Source organism: Tyto alba, unplaced genomic scaffold (genome assembly GCF_018691265.1).
Source record: "Tyto alba isolate M040663 unplaced genomic scaffold, T.alba_DEE_v4.0 Super-Scaffold_41, whole genome shotgun sequence".
NCBI classification, from domain to species: Eukaryota; Metazoa; Chordata; class Aves; order Strigiformes; family Tytonidae; genus Tyto; species Tyto alba.
Genome location: NW_024881317.1, coordinates 20,977,041 through 20,995,005, shown reverse-complemented (window position 1 = coordinate 20,995,005; position 17,965 = coordinate 20,977,041). Strand labels below are relative to the sequence as shown.

The 17,965-nt window shown below is 38.9% G+C and overlaps 1 protein-coding gene across 6 annotated transcripts in view; it reads right to left on the bottom strand.

Moving 5' to 3' along the window:
• Nucleotides 1-17,965, bottom strand: part of HMG20A (high mobility group 20A) — a 44,725-nt gene that overhangs the window by 7,720 nt on the left and 19,040 nt on the right. For all 6 annotated transcript variants that reach the window (XM_042804148.1, XM_042804146.1, XM_042804147.1 and 3 more), the window contains 5 exons: nt 11,811-11,903; nt 9,553-9,700; nt 7,943-8,158; nt 4,793-4,925; nt 4,379-4,410 (listed from right to left, as the gene is read on the bottom strand). In XM_042804148.1, the coding sequence (XP_042660082.1) occupies nt 4,379-4,410; nt 4,793-4,925; nt 7,943-8,158; nt 9,553-9,700; nt 11,811-11,899 (618 nt within the window). In that variant the 5' untranslated portion in view covers nt 11,900-11,903. The remainder of the gene's footprint in view (nt 1-4,378; nt 4,411-4,792; nt 4,926-7,942; nt 8,159-9,552; nt 9,701-11,810; nt 11,904-17,965) is intronic.

The window sequence follows — 17,965 nt, the reverse complement described above, 5'->3', positions numbered from 1 at the left end:
TTTGTAACAGTCTTTTTGGGAAAAGCTGCTTACAGAATATGTAGTATCATAGAAGGACAGAGGTGAGTATGTATAGGCATATTTTGCTGTTAGAAAGCAGTCGTTCACCCTGGCGATGGCAGGTATGCATTAATGTGAGAGCTTCAAGGAACTGGACTGTTGTCTCCTGTATACTGCAAAACCAACACTGTAACATTTTTTCACTTTAAGACACAGAAGTCTGTCACCTTAAGATAAAGCCCGTAGTCAAGGGTTTCCTGTCAACTTTCAGATCTCTTCACCCAACTGCTGATAAAGTTGGTGAATTCAACTATGTGAACTTGAAGCTACTAAAATCTAAGAGATCATTTCAGGTGCAGAAGAATTGATGCCAATTTATGATTTGGGATTATAATATGCTTTCTTCAAAAAAACTTTTAAATCAGGAAATGCTCCATAACTTAGTCAAAACCCTAAAAAACTTAATTTGACTCAAGGAAAAAACCTACCGTAATATATTTCAGTCACCATTTCTGCATGTCAAAATCAGTGGAAACTAATGCTTGCTTTAAAGCCTGCATTGCTATCGACAAAGCCAATGCAGATTTGATTTGATCAACTGCAGCAACTACAATCAACATGTTACTTAATATAGAAACAAAGTTAAGCATGAGAGAATGTCTGTGGAGAACAAAAGCCTTTCTAACATCTCAAACACCACTGCTGATAGAGTACCACAAACTCATCCTCCAAAATTATATAGTGTCAAACATGATTTGGTGCCCAATAGAAAACCTAACTGTTTAACAGCTGAATAGGAAATTCGAGCAACTGAGCTCAGAGAATCATATTGGTGTCTGCCACAAAGTGGCTAGATGAGGTGAGCTGAATGCCATTTGGCAGTCCATTAAGACAGACAAGACTAGATTGAACTTCAGGTACTCTGTCTTTACCCGAGGAGACTGTCAGTTGGTTGTTTTTAAAGTAAAAGACAAGCTGACTTTTATTGTCTGGTAGAATTACAGCTGGGATGCTCTGTATTTGCTGAGTGACAACTCAAAGTTCACTTGGCCTGAATCAACTGAAGATGCACTAGAAATAGGTGGGACGAGAGGGAGGGGGAAGAAACCTTCCCGGCCCTGAGAGTCAGGATAGGGTGTCACTAGAGGTTCATGATCACACATGCTCTTCGCTGAAGTTTTGATACTTGCTACTATAGGGAAAAGGTCTCAAGAATATGTATTTAGAAATGAGAAGTCACATACAGAAGTATGCATAAAGCATTCATTTTGCCTGAACACTCCACAGATGGCTAGGAATTAATTTCACCCCAAAATCTGGGATCTCAACATTAATGTGCATTAAGAAATGCTGGCAGTTAGGAAGCTTGGTTAAAACACTTCCAGGACATCTATCTTTGATGTTCTAATTCACTCTTACTATTGCTACCTGTGTGCAAAGAGGCACTGGCTTTAATCATCACTGGCTGCTAGAGAATAGATGGTGGAGGAGAGGGTGTTGTGAAGAGGAGAGGGCATATGCAGCCCTAGGATACAGGTTCTTCAGGTAAAACCAAAAAAGATTAGATGAAACTGTTCAGCTTCTGAAAGGCAACCAAGAAATCCTGCTAAACACAAGAGTAATAATGAAAACCATCAGCGCTCTTCCATGAGAATACATTACCAGCACATAAAAGATCCTCTTGAGAACTCTGAAGTAGTTAAGCCACTCTGAGGTTCACTCAGGATTAGAATCACAAGGTTTCAATTACCTCCTACTGAAAAGGCCCAGTCTGTTCAGGTTGCGTATCATTTTGTCATCCCTCAAATCAAAAGAGAACCAAAATTATTGTTTCTATCATTTTCCTTTAATAAGATTGAGATGCTTCCAGATTGTCAGCAAAGACTAGCATTCTCATCTGGTTATTAAAACTGAAATTAATGTTTGGAGGCTCCAGAAAAAATCAGTCTCAAAGCTCTTAGAAACATGGTGAAGTATGGTAAAGAGAAAGCTGAGATTTGGGGTGGGGTTTAAGCTCATCCTTCCTTGCACACAACATAAGGAACAGATATAATAAATATACTACTTCATAAAAAAGTTCTCCAAGTAGAATGTTTTCTTCTTGTGTGCTCATACTATGGCAGCCATTTCCCTATCTTCAAAGGCTGCAGATACCACCAGGCAATGCCTAATCTCCCTGCCATGTATATACAGATCTTTGAAATCTTGCCAGTAAGATGTTGTGTAACCGACTGCATGAAACTAGACCTACTCTGAATCAAACAGGTTGAGGAAAGAAGCAATAACAGGACAAAGAAGAACAATTAATAATGGTTTGGTCACTGCTGATGACAATTAACAGTTCTAGTGTATACTGCTGTATGTCGTACTTTTGAAACTAGGATTGGAGGAAGAAGAATATTCTATTTCATGCCCACAGACGACCTCACCGAGACAGCGTCTCCACATTCTCCATGGCTATATCTGTCTATTAAAAGTCTCTTCTCACCTTCCCAAGCCTCATCCTTTTGTTATTTTATTATAATTAGTATTTGAAGTGTTCATTGCAATACTTTTTGGAGGTCATCTCTATATGCAATATTGAAAATTAATTCAACCCTGATTCACACAACTTAAATCACAAACACGTAAGTAGAGCGAGGTGAGAAGGAAAAGTTTCTTCAACCTTATGTTCTTATATTCTTTCAAAAAGTATTTTAATCAGAGCATAAATACTAATCACAAACACAATAATAATGTGAGTAAGAGAGAAAGCAGGAGGACAACAAAAAGCTTTAGTCCTGCTTCCAGTAACAACTTGAGAACACACTCCTAAAAGCATTCTAAACCTTTTCTGCTTGTTCCTTGCCTGTGAAGGATCATAATACTTAACTCCCTTGCAGAAAAAATGTGAAAGCATATCAGGTGATAAGCACGTAGAATTTTATAATATAAAGGTGAAAAATACTAAACAAAGGCACAGGCTTTCAGAAGAAGATGCCTGTCTACCATATTGCTAGCTGAACTAAGTAATAACTATCTTACAAAGCTTAAAAGCCCCACAGGGTATGAAGGACTCCTTTTTAACTGCATTTATGATGTGAGATTTCAGCAATGATAGCTTGAGTTAAAAGGATGACTAGTAAGACTAGTAAGATTGAATTTGTAGTTTGCCACCAGTATAATTTAAAGGTTATGTGAACGTCACAGCCTAGAACTTGAAGCCTTCAGTAATGTGTTTTTGTGCAGTTAAAGACAAGCTTAGATTCAGTGACTAAAGGATCAGAAATCCTGAGGACCATCTACTTCTAAAGATTAATTTTACTGCAAGTGCTTACTTTAAGAGTTAATAAAAAGGTATATTGAAAACATGCTACCAAAGCATTTTCCTGGAAGTGAAACTTATTTTCCTTTAAGTAGACAAGACCAGCAGTTGCCTCTCAGCAGCACAGAGCCTTGTCACTATTGTAATGAACACATTAAAAAGCAACTCAATTGCTTTCCCAAGGCGAAAAACCTCACCAAGAAAAACAGATCTTTCAGAAAGGCCTATTGCTTACAAGTGAAGAGGCTGCGTATAAACAAGATTTTTCATTGCTTTTTGTTTGCAATTTATTGGTAACCATGAAAGAAGCTCTGTGGCCCTAGGTAATACAACTGGAGAAAGTCTCAGCACTTCAGGGGGAGAGATACCATAGTCAGCCAGGACGCACAAGATTTGTGATATGTCTCATCAACTGAAGCATAGGCATCTTATCTCCAGACATTATTATTCTTTTCCAATATTGACATATGCAAGGCAGGGAGGAGGAGCCAGAAAGAGATTTGTGCCAGAGATCTCCCAAGGATTTGTTTACTTATTTTCTGCTCAAGGAAGCCACAAACATTCATGTTGCTGCAAAAAATGAGTGTATCAAAACAACAACCTAAAGGTGCTAACTTGGAAGGCTTATCTAGGTCTCAAGCTATTTGTATGTTTTACCTCAATGCTTACTTATCAAAAAATGATTACAATTCTCTGCTTTGAAAAATTTGCAGATTGAACCTTTAGCCCACCAGGTACTTAAAGGCTCAGTTACACTGACTTGCACACACTGATTTAACATTACAAACCAGATCTACATTTTAAGCGTACCCTACACTCACACTTTATCTTAGATCGTCTGTACCTGCCCAAGACTTAATAAATTTAGTTTTCATCATACTAATGTGAGCATAAACATACTCAGCTATTTCTAACTTTTGATCAAAAACTGCATAGGAAGGGGAAGAATTCACAGTCTAAACCTCTGATTAGGGTTTTCAACTGGCATAAGCTGGTTTTTATTGACTTCACTAGAAACTTTTGTCATCTGAAAATCTACTCACTGATGTAAAAGGGTAGAATGAAGAGGTTTACCTCATGATCATGGGCTGGCTGTCTTGCTCCATCTGAAAAAGAGCAAACAAACAAGAAGTCCCCCAAAATACAGAACATTTGAGAATGCAAGAACCAAAGAATCAAAGCAGTTATACAACCATAATTACACAACAGTTATGTTCAAAAGACCTGTGCAGCTTTCTTAATAAGTCACATAGAAGCTGTGTCTAACTTCGATGCTTTTAATGCACAGCCTCCAATACAATCTAGATACAGTTAAATTTACATAAATCTAACCACTTTACAGACAGTTGATGAAAGTGCCATAGAGAAAACACATTTGCTTTTTTAACAAGCCTTTAAATCAAAGGCTTTAAAATGAGTGTCAGGCTACATGAAGCTGGGAATCTTCTGTCATTCTAGCAAGGCACATATTTTTGTTCCATTCAATACCTTGTCTGTGTGATTTGCCTTTTTGTCTGTCCTGTGCTTTCCTGCTAAAGACTTTGTAGGCTTCAGTCTTCTGATACTGCTCCAGCTCCCGCATATAACGCTCCTTATCTCTATCTGCTTCATCAAGGTATCGCTGAAACAAAAAAGTCCAAGAGTTTCAGGGAGTTTCCTCCCCTTCAGGAGGAAGGGAAGAAAAACAACTTGTCAGATGAAGTGCTGATCCATTTCACCTATGCAAACAGGAAAGGAGTGAAGAAACAATGAGAATGTATGTGAGATGCAAAGACATAAGATTTCTGGATAAAATTACTGTATTCAGGTGTCCTGAATTCTTTTTTTTTTTTTTAATTCAAATCACTACTCTGTTAACTCTTCTTTGTTTGACCCAGAAGTTACCTGCTACTAAGCTACTCAACTCAGCTGAATATTACCTGCACATTATAGGCCAAACACTTAAGGATTACCTTTCTGTGGCTGGGATTAAATGCCACTAAACAATAACACCTTAATGTTCAGATTTGTAACAGTGGGGTTCCAATACACTCTTGTTTTCATGCCCCACACACAAAAAGCATTACCATTTCACAACCACAAGCTTCACCCATCTGAGAGGTGAACAAAACATCATGGCTATTGGAAGAGTACCATAAAGATAAAAAAGCCTATCAATTCAAGCTATCTGCATTTAGGTTAAAATAATTTTTTTCTGTTTTTAGCCTGAAGCTATTTCACAAATCTGCATAACAGAGTAATCTTAACTGGATAATTCTTATGGGGAACTGATGAACTGAAAACCACTTAAGGAGTGGCTGCAACACTTACTAATAGGATCCTTTCAAGAAAAAAGTTGCCTTCCCCACTTTTTTCCCCCCAACGAGTTTAAAATTAAATGGAAGCAAGTATTAAATCAGAATGAACCTTAGTCACCTGGTATGCCTTTTATTTTCACTAAGTTATCACAACAATACACATAACTGTTATAAATTCCACACATTTGCAACACTGTTTTAACCCTGCTGAAGACATGTAAGGTTCTGGATTGGGGTGCAAATTTGGTGATGCTGGGTTTGCAATGCTTTTGGACATTGTATTCTTCTATAAGACATTAATTCTTCTTTTCCACCTCTAGCAACGTGCTGCTGAAAGAGTGCTGGAACTGCATTAAAAACAGTTTTTTCCTCCTTAACTTGTGTTTTGGATGGACTGTTTTGAATCTGTAAGAATGAGTTCTGCTGCACTACCCGTAAGTAGATGTTCTAGGTTTTCTAGTGCAGATCTATACATCCCATTAGATATTTCCCCCATACAAGGAAATAAGAAGAATGATTATTAGGATGTTTGCTTTATGATTTTAGTAATGGTCTTTTTCTTGGGGAGACTCACTGTTTGGGTCAGTCGACCTGTCCTTGTGCTCACCAAATACAAAGGGAAGCAGCGAGACTACAGGGCTGGAGCAGGGGAAATGCAATACTTTCCCTTCAACTTTTATATCAGACAGCTAGTTTGCTAATTGCTAGAAATCAGCCATAAGAGCAGAGCATCAGACACGCTCTTCCCATGGATTATGGGATACTAACCCACACAGCAGCAGTATACTACGACTCCACTGCTTGCTTCAGGAAAATGACTTCATAGTTGTTAGCTAACCAAAACCAAGCTTCCTCAGCTACAACAAGAATTTTGGGCTGTTGCATTAGACACACACATTCTGAAGCAGCAGTGGCCTTCACTGCCTTAATTAAAAAAGGCAGGAGAAACTGAAGGGAAGGAAGTACTCGGCAATCTTTCCCTCACCCACTATAGGTTAGAGACTCTCAGCTTTACTCAAAAAAGGACAGATTCCCTGGGGATTTAAAAAGCAGCACACAGAAGAGCAATCTGAACTCCATCTCCTTTTTCCCAGGTTAAAAACCTGTCTCAGATCTGGTAAGAATATGTTAAGGGCAGGAGGTAGAGGGGCAGAATGTCTTACTGATCTTCCCCTCTCTCCCAGCAGACAGCAATATCATTCTCACTACAGACACGTTACCAATTCAACTGCTTTGCCTTGACACACATTTTCCATTATGGCTAAAATGCTATGCCTATGCACCATTTTGTAATATCTGTATAACTTGCATTCTACAAGCTTTGTAAAAAGCAACAAAAGGAACTCGTTTATTGTATCACCCCATTTTTTTCATCCAGCAATCATAAAAACTTTTAAGTATTTTCAAACGATTAAACATCCTGATAAATTCATCAAGTTGCACTGTGATTTAACTCCTGTCTTGTTATCTCCAGGTGGCAATCAGTGTGGATGGTAAGACACCCATAGCAGTAACAAGGTCCACTCCAGAAGGCGTTGAAGAACCAGAGCCAACATTGCCTTGGTCTTCCTTTGCATATCAGACAGTGCAGGAGGCCACAGTAGTCCCAACTGTGATAGATGTCCCAATTTCAGTCCCAAATGTGACAGACATCACATTCTGACTGAAAGGTGGAAAAACCCCTCTTCCTGAGGTAACGTGTAAAGAAACTAGAATATGTAACTCTCGCTGTCCTGCCCATCATACAGATCACAACTTTCTTTCTATAGCTAACATTACTTTAAAACATTGTCTAAAAGTTTATTCATGTTAATCTTCTCCTTCAGTAACCTGTCCTATCAGGTCTGCTTGATTTACTCTAAAACACCAGATGTTTATATACATCGATGAGTTTGTAAAGCAAACAGAACTGCAACATCCTTCAAGCAACTCTGAAATCCTGCCAAGTTCTCCCCAGCCACAGTGAATAAATGTCTGCCCCATCCTGCCAATGGCTTCAGCCTTAGAAACTGGTAGGTCTCAGCTGTATCTCAGTTAGGTACATCAGCTACATCCAGGTGAATCTCATAAACCATGGGATGTCTCACTGGAGCAATCTCCCTGTTCTGAATATGTTCTTGCACTAACTAGAGGATACAGTTCTCCAAGTCACACCTGGATGAGATGCTATGGCCCCACCAGGGTTCATTATTTGAGCTCTGGAGGACCTGTGCCCCTTATTTTGAAATATGTTCCTAAACACAACTTCAATCAAAAGCCTATGTTAGCTTCCTCACTACACAACAATATTCCCATTTAACAGTAATCATAATCCAACAAGGAAAAGGGAGTTTAATGGTACCCGTTTCTCCTCAGGAGGCAGTTTACTCCATTCATTGCCCAGCATCCTGGTGATCTCTGGGAAAGGGACTTCAGGCCTCTTCGCTCGAAGCTGCTCCCTACGCTCATTCATGAATCGCACATACCCTGTGAGGGGGGATTTGGGGGCATTGGTGTCCCTAAGGGGTTTCTTCCTCTTTCTCCCTTTGGCCCAGCCTCCTCGTTTAGTTCTTTGCTGCTGCAAAATGAAAATGGAAGAAAATTCAGATTGAAGGAAAAGAATTACCGCCTCTGGAAGGAATAAATATTCATGTCTCAAACATTTTCATCAGGAGTATGTTGCTGCAATACATCCTCTCCATGGATGTAAGTTTCAAACCTTACTTCAGAGCAATTCTGACTTTTCTCTAAGCAAAGCCAAAGAAGTCTCATTTTGAAAAGTTGTTTGTAGTATCTCCTGGTCCACAGAGACAATAAAATAGCATTGGCATCAACTTCTGATTGTAAAACCATGAGAACTGATAACCTATGAAATTCTCATCCTAGCTAATGCAACTGCAAATTTTTTTTTGGTTAGTTGTTTGTGGTTTGTTTCAGGGTTTTTAAAAATTATTATTATTTATTTATTCTCACCCCCACATACCCTTTACCCCAGTCATTTGCCTCGATACCACGTTTGGAGAGATTTTGTGTATTAGTTAACAACCGTTAACTCATTATTTTGCCTCTTCCAAATCTTTCACCTTTGTGCATTATGTGCCCAGAATGTGGGTGAAAGGACAGTATACAGGCTTTTCTACTCTAATCCATTCTATTGTCTTTCTTTCCCACTAGTTGCCTCCAATAGAGATGAACAAACTCCAGCGGAGGGAACATTGTAAGATTTGCCTGTGGCACACTGAGCTCACAGGAATAACAATTACCACTCATCCTCTTGGCTTCATACTACTAATATAGCAATCTCTGGACAACACTGTTTTCTTATGCTTTGTACACACAACTATTTCAGTACTTCTAATCTCTCCCCAGATCAACATGTTCCTGCCATCACGTTAGTTTTAGTTTCCTTTCTGGAATTTACTGCTTCCTTAATTCAGCAAGGACCTCACAGCTGAAGACAAACTACAAGGAGGAATATCAAATGCATCTATCAAAAAAACCAAACCCACTTTCTTGTCAAGTTTCAGTTCCTTCATGATTTAGTCATCACAAATCAGTACCGGATGGTACACAAGGTATAGTCTAAAGCAATAAGCATAATGCTTTCAAAGACATCAGTTAGTCCCAGAAGAGTACAATGCTCTCACTTTCCTGACTCACAAGAGAAAATAAGTTGTGGCAGTTGACATTCAATCTTCAGAAAAAAGACTGAACACAGCACTGGTCTGTGGACCCTGCTGGCTAAGCTAGAGACACGCTTGCTGTTCTCTGTACGTTATGACTGCCAGCTTTCCACTGCTATCTGTGCGCAGTTGTGCAACACAGTAGAAAATTAGAGAGAATCAAAAGATGAAAATGGGAAATGAATGAAAATTTGTGATCCTATCCAAAGAAATCTGAGTAGGTAAGACACTATAATGACAAAATTCCATGCTTTTGCTTCATTGAGAAGTCACTATTATTTCATCTCACCTCCTCCTCAGGCTTCTGCTCAGTGTTTTCAGCAGTATTAGAGGACTCATTTTGCAGCTGTTGAACCTGTGACAAATCCTCCACCAAATCTGGGTTATTCACAGACTGTGAAGTTCCACCACTGAATGAACTCTCAGAATGAGATAATCTGAAAAAGCACATAATAGCAAAAGAAAAAATTTAATCATCATATTGCTAAATCACTTCCTCCCTAATCTTCTAAAATATGCAAAAATGTTGCAAATGTATTCAGTTCTTATACTACCAAGAAAAAGAGATTTTAAAGAGTCATTTTTGAAGAACTGGCTGTTCTATCCAAGCAACCGCTATAACTACCATATTTACTGTGGACTTTCAAAGACAGTTTGATTTTTGAAAGTGTTATTTTGTTTCATTTTTAGTGAAGCTTTTGACTATACAAACAACTGTCAAGCAAGTAAATGTTTGGATCAGAAATCAGAAAGCATGAGTCTATGTTTCTTCAAAAGTACCGTAGGGAATTTGAAATTCATCTTCAACCAATATACACCTTTCTGGATGCATTTAATATATTTCTTTAGAAATACACTTAAAGGTTTGTGGTTGTGTATGATTTGGATTGTATTTCATTCAACACAATCTCCTGTTAATACATGTGGGTATATAAAGCGCAAACATGACCAGCTCCCAACAGGCTCCTGAATGGCCACTATTTAATTTTGCTGCAAGAGCTGTATCAATCAGCCTTACTCCAAGAAAGGGCAAGCTGTCTAGAGGGAACAAAAAAAAAAAAAAAAAAAAAGCAGCAAGTTTACAGAAATATTTCTGAAGGTAGATAGAGATAAGCACGTATTTGGGGGGCAACAACTCCATAATCATTCTCACCACTACACTCAGCAGGCAAATTAATGATAAGATTTTGGGACTCATCTCAGATTCTAATCCCTTCTTGAGCCAGGTTAAAGATTACTTGGCCTTGCCCAGTTACATTCATGAACATTACTGTAACAGCAGCATAAGCTTCAAGTCTACTTTGTTCAATTACTCAGATCTACAGCTGCTTACATGCACACCAAATTTCAAATATTCAAAATAATCGTTCATGTTAATGTAGAATACAGCTATAGAAAATTGGCACATATTAACAGAATTGCTAGTCGAATGCCTACAGGAAAATCTGTCTTTAAATAGGGAGAACAGCGTATTTTCACTACTCACTATAGTCATCAATTGCAGCATAATTACTGGTAAAGACACAAATGCTGAAGAAATCCACACCTGACTTTCAGATATCAGATTGAGTTCATATTACTAACAATTAGAGAGGGAGAAAGGGAACAAATGTGTACACACTCCTGTAAGTTAATTACATTTGGTATGTGTCAAAAAGAAAAAGGAACAATAGTTTCCTAGAATCACTGTTACGGTTTGAAGAACGTTTCAGCTTTCCTATCGGTTAGCCCTTAGCAGGGAAGGTTTCTTAACTACACGTACAGGAAAAACTTCAATGTGATGTAGCTATTTGCAGTGAAAGCTGATGAAAGCTCAATCAACACACTAATACCCCCTAAACACAAACCTCTTTTGGCACCAGGAAGTTTGAAGTCCCAGATATGTAAATCCAAATTCAGACCTGCTTGAAGTAAATGTGTCCATATTAATTTTTACAGGACTTTACCTGCCTGCAAAGTCTGAATTTTACTGCTTGGTGCTTTACAAAAAGAAAAGAAACTTCGACTGTCAAAACACAGCAAGAATCCAGTGTATTCCAAAGAGACAACTTCTTTTGCCACTGTGATTTTATGAGGCCATTGCTCCAGTCTGTGAAAGGAGAGCCAGTCTGACAAAGGTGAAAGAAACCAGTTTCTTAGTGATTTTCAGAGATCAGCGATATTTGGTGTATCTTTAACAGAAATAATTTATTTAGCAGGGACCACTGTAGCCAACATCTACACCCTCCCTGCTTGCTCCCCATGATGCTGTCTAAATCTGTCTTGAAGACTAAAATCCTAGGGATGCAAACATTTAATGATAAGAGATGTTAAAGAAAAGTTTGTGGTCATTTCCATCAGTTCAGAAGAGCCCTGGTTTCTCCTAAATAGAGTCCTGTGATGTTCTATCGAGGCCAAGGGAACATTGTAGGATTTATTTTTGCTGGGTTTATTTGGTTTTCTTTGTTTAAAATTACTTAGAATGCCCTCTTCCCACTGAAACAGTTTCCCTGGCAAGTCTAGAGACAGTATCTATCAGCCAAAGGTTAAAAAGAAGTAGTTGCTTACCCAGTGACAGTAATTTCACTACCTTCCTTAGATCCATCTTCATCTGTAAAAAGTGGAGGAAGGTTGGAGCCAGTCACCAAGTTCTCCATGCCTCTGGTTAAAAAAAAGAAAGCAAAAAAGGTAGGTTAATTATCTCATTGTTTACCTTCAGTAGCACTTCAGTTTAAACATTACAACATACCACAGATTTTTTTCTACCCTGTAAACCTACTGGCCAGTTGGTTGGCCTCAGCACAGGTCCTATAGGCAGCTGTGCTTAAGGTCAAAGAAAAAAGATCATAAACGATGCTTTAGTTCAGAGTTCTCCTCTTAACTATGCCCTGGGCCAATGTCACAGTGTTGCTGGAAATCACACCATAGCATTCTATTTTATCCCTTGAGAGAAACTTCCATTCATCATGCCTGACATATAGGTACAGAGGTCCCACTCTTCCAATGAACCTTCCTGTTCAGCCTCAACTGTGCACCCTCATCACAGATGTTTCTGTGTTGATCCCAAAAGAAAACTGAAACTAACTACCCCCTGAAGTTTCATATTAAGATTGTATGTGATAATTCCTTGTCCACATTTTCACTATATATCTACGCATGCAGTTGAGAGGTATTGCTAAGAGAACACAGCAATGTTAGCTAGATTATTTTAAGCTTTAACTCCCATAGAACAGTTACAGAAGCAAGCAGTTTAAAAGCATAACATACTTCGCATTCAATACAGTTTCCAAGTTAGAATTAATTTCTTCTGTATCCTTGTAGCCTGCCATAGGAATTTGATACAAGTTAAGAAATCCAAAGAAATTTATTCATCCCCTTTCTTACTAAAACACAGATCTGTTATATTGCAGGGAAAAAAAAAAATAATCCCAAAACAAAAAGCCTTAACTCACGATTATGAGTTGCAATTTCAACCCAGGTTAAAGGGCCATACTAGTTAGCTTTCTGTTCCTTCAGTTTAGAAGTCTCCTCTAATGAGCTACCACATACTCAACCTGAGTATTGCTATCCCTTTCAGCTCGTATACTGGGGCTTTAAGCTTGGAGGGGCTGATGTGAGTTACAACTATGCGTTGCTTTCTCCTGGATTGGTATGCCTTCCACTCAGCACTGAAATCAAAGGGATCTGAGTCACAAAATCCTGCTCCATGTCTTTAATATTGTAAGTTTTTCCATACCCCACCCCAGTTCCCCAAGTGAAGGTTTTCTACAAACAAAGGTAATGACACCATTTCTTACACCTTCTGTCACTTCCAGATCCCTGCCATGAGTACTGTATCTGATATGGCACAAAACTTGTGCCAACAAGCCAGTGAACACAGGCCACCCAAACAAGTGAGCACTCTTCTCCTACTCAAAGGAGTTTGGATGCAAGACATTTACTTTACGACTATATATGGTTAAAATTGGTTAAAGGATTCGAAAGACTGTTCTCAGGAACCAAGAGTGTAGTCACACATCTGACATTCTGTTTTGAGACCATGGGCTCTGCTCTATTAATTTCCTGCCCCCCTTTGACAACATAAGAGTATCTACTTGCTTTAGCAACAGCTCTACACCTTTATAAGCTACTACAGATGTTAGTTGATAAATGAGTCTTTGGTAAGTCTCCAACTTGTTCAGGTAAGCAAATGTTCAGTTAATGCTCACAGTAGACCTGTCAAATATCTCCACGAAACAGGTATTGTGTCAATCTAGTTTCCACCAGAAGTTTGCTTCGGTTTCTAAAGACTATCCTCCCTATACAGAAGGAAAGTACAAGAAAGAAGGGTAGTTACCTTCTCTCATTTTTCAGATGACATTCACCCTTTTCTCTTCTGCTTTTTCCAACTGTTGAGAGCCTTAAATCATCCTGAAGAACCCCATAATTTTGATTCCTTATCTAGGAAATATTAAAGCTAAGCAGACCGCTTCTAGGTGGTACAGACATTGACCTCTAGCACAGAGACATCCTTTACTCGTGTATAGGAAAGATTCAACTAGGAATAAAGAAATCTAATTCCTACTCTACTAATACAAACCATGAACTGAGTATAGTTTTGGGGCCTCGGCCTCAACAGAGATGTGGGCAAAGCTGGAGTCTGTCCAGCAAAGGGCTGTCAAGATGGTCAGGGGCCCAGAACACCTCACCTGGTAAGGGATGTTGAGGAAACTGGGTTTGCTCTGTCTGGCAGAGGAAGCTAAGGTGCCTAAAGCTACCTGATGGAAGCAGCAAAGATGACAGAATGAAACTCTCAGTAGTCACATTGGCTTTGCATGTTCAGGATGGACACCAGGAGGGTAACACAACCCTTGAACAGGTTACCAGAGAGACTGCGGTGGAGTCTATCCTTGCAGATTTTAAATGCTCAGTTACACAAAGCTGTAACTTGTTTAAACTAGTGTCGGCAATAGTCCTGTGCTGAGTGGGAAGCTGGACTAAGATGACCTCCAGATGTCCCTTCCAAGCAACATCTGCAGTTCTCCGAACTGGATCTCTGTGTTATGCTTTCTTTCAAACACTAGCATCTCTGACATAAAAAGGAAAAATCCTCAAACAATACAATGCTTCTAGGAAAAGTGGCAAGATACTCTGGTGGAACATACAGGATTTTAATTCTTAAAGAAGGAAGAGCAAACAATACTTCCTCACAAATAAGAAAATAATCTACATTGAGGCTACGGCCTTATGTTTTACAAGAAAATCTGAAAATTCAACTGATTTGAAGAATGAGCTCTTCACTGATGTCCAGAAAGCTCCTTACACAGCTACTAAATATATAACATCAGTTGCTTCGTGCAGTTGTCAAAAGAGTAATGAAGTTTTGCTTTATGTTGCACAGTCTTAGTTTTGTCAGTCAAAAGTCTTAAATATCTTCAAAATAGAAAGTTTAAACAATGAGACTAAAACCTTGCATAAGCTTTATGCATGTCTGCAAAAATAAAATAGCTTGCTTTGTTGTCAAGGCACCTGCAGCGGCTTTCCTGGGGTCAAGGATCTCTTCTCAGCTTCATCCCATCAACCTACTGGCACTTAGCACTCCCACATATGCCTTAAAAGAATACATATCCTCTGCATCTGAACATACCGTTACCAAGTGCTCCTGTCCCTCATGCCCACTGTGACCTTCTCACAAGGCCCTGATACGTCCGTTCACATCTGGATCCAGTCAGCAGCAGCAGAGCCTAAGCTTGCTTTCAAACTGCGGGAAGGCAGCCGGACATCAAACTTAACAACATATAAACAGAACACAAACACAGGAAGCTGGGACAACACACACTTCATTCTTATATTTTTTTTATTTAACCCATATGCCTTAGGTTCAGTTGATACTGAGCCATGTCCTAAAGAAAATTTAACATCAGTGACTTTACAATGGCTTCTAATCTATTCCAGAAAGCAAGAAAACAAGACAGTTCCCCAAAAGCTCACTGAGAATGAATGGGAACCTAAACAAGTATTACAGTCACATTTCTTATGGATAACTGTCCCATGCCTTTGCTCCAAAGCAATTCACTAGTCCTGGGCCTTTGCTCCAACTAGCCACTAGTTTCAACCCCACCACAGAGCTACATGTTCATTTCAGGGATGTGACAAAATGGGCAAGACAAAAGCCTGATGAAAAGAACAATAATGGGGAAGGAAGGGAACTGCTGCTTCTCAAACTTAAGTCTTTACAGAATTCATAGGACTTGAAAAGGACAATCAGCAAGTCCCATATAGATTTGTTCTGAATATTTGTGCAGCTTTGTCAATTTGAACTCTGGTTGAAGTGCCCAGTGAGAGACACTTGACCAAATTAAAGGCACGAGAAAATGTACTTAAGTTTTTTAATGGCTAACCCATACATCCTTTATTTTTTTTTTTTTAGCTGTCTACCCAAATGCAAAATTATAACTGAAATTGGTGTTAAACTCTGAACTTTTACAAGCACTACAGTTCAATGCAAGTAAACACCACCTCTAAATAAAACTAATTCAAACTAGAGCAGCTCTGAGTTCACTGTACTGCTACACTACAAGTTGTATTGGCTCAAGGAAGCAACCATCTAAGCAGGAATACAGAAAAACTGATTTGTTTATTAACAGCAGCATTTGATAAAGTACTTGAAGAACCACCATTCATTTTGGGATAGAACAGTTCTGGTAGATCCAGCATGTACTCAATTATATTTCCTTTACAACTTTTGTAGGGTGGAGCAAAGACTACAGCCAAACCAAAACTGTAATGCTCAATCTTACCACCACTTGGAGTTTCCATAGAGATTCTGCTTCCATTTTAAGCACAATAGCGCTCAATCAGAAACACTGTTCTCAGAATGCCAGCAGCAGATGTATACCTCCCACTCTACTATGGATAAGCTGATACAGTTAGCAAAGCATTTTTCTGACTTTACCTTAGTCCTGAACACTCCAGGCTCTCCTGTGCACTGATTTTACTCCCAAATGCAGACTCCATAGGAACCTGAGATTTAGGGTGGATTTTTTTTTGCCTTGTATTTCCTACATCCAGCATAACAGCGGTCAGTTGTGGAACAGCGGTAACAACTTGACCTACAGAGGCAGGGAGAGCTTTTGGATGTCTGTTTTGGGGTGTACTACCAACAGATATTTTAAAAGGATAACAAAAAACCACAAAAGCAAGAAAAGGAAGTACAAGGACCAAGGAAAAACAGTGCAAGCTTGAGCTCCAGAGAGCAAAGCAGCATTAGGTATGCAAAAATCCAAGATGAGACCGAGAAAAACACCAGTGAAGAACACATCTCCTTCCATTCCATGCTCTCAGTATTTAAACATTGATAAGATTTCCAAAGATCCATTAGTCACATATACTAAGGTAAGTTAAACGTCTTTATGAGCCTAGAGAAGATTCTACGTTAACCTAAACCATCAAAAACCTCATTTATCTTTTTCTTCCCCTCCTTTCCTCATCTCTCAAACAAAGGCTTCATGGTGCAGAAAATCTACAATAGTATTCTGTAGCTTTCAGTTTAAATTTTCTAGGTGGACACTTCAGCTGCATGCAATGAAAGATCATACTTAACACCACAGTACACCAACATGGTTTGATGGTATTAATTGGGAAATGAAAGAACTTGTACAGCAAAAGATCTAAATGTTACTACAAACATCAATAAAGAAGGAAGACTCAAACAGCAGATAATCAAATACCTTTCAAAAAATAGAAGTAGTTTAAATAAACTTTATTAATTTCTTCTCATATTAAGTTTTGTAGGCCATGCCATAACTGCAACATTGTTTTTGTAGGAAAGATGAAGTAGCTGAGTTGTATTTTGGGTAGACTGAAAGCTACCATATGATCTAATTTCTAATCACCTGTGCACAGTAGAAAAGGAAAGTTAAAAGAAGGTAGTTGTACAATCAGGGTGAGAACAAATCCACGATAGGGGCTGGACAAAATGACTGACTTCTCCATAACATCATTACTATGATTCCACTGTTAACGATGCTATTACCAGGCAGCTGACAAACACATGGGTGATGCATAATCTAAAGCCCAAGGTTTTCTTATGAGCCTGTTATGCAGGCAATAAATGAAGGGTAAGATTTGTCACAAACAACCTTTTCTTCAAAGAATCTCATCATTTTACTCAAACAGCAAACCCACCAAATGTGCAATCAACTTTATCTAGCAGATCACCTTAGCGTAGCACATCCACATTCTTATTTTTCAAAGGAGATGACTAGAATCAGAGTAGAACCTGTTCATGGCCAGACTGTTACAGCAATGCAAGCTACAAGCAGCCATTCTTCTCTAGTATCGTGCACAACTGTCTCACAGCTCACCCCAGATGAAGAAACAGCCTCTTCCAGACCCAAAGCAAAGCAAATACTGCATACTCTCCAAAATGTTCACTACTCCCACAAATTGTAACTGGCTTTCCTTGTGTAAAGTGATTCACAACATAGCCAAAATGAGACTGGTCTCTACAGTGTCTGCACAGGTCTGGTCATGCAAAAAGTCACTGTCAGATGTGGACTGACTTCTTACTCATCCCAAGGCCACAGAGAGTCTTAAGATGGACCTGAACACTGGAAAAGAAGAGTCAAAAGAGCCCTTAGCAATGTTGCCTGTTCAATGACTACATCGAATCAGATGATCTTAAGCAAAAAATAATAAAAATCAAGAATTACTAAACTGTTTAGCCATCCAATTAAAAGGTA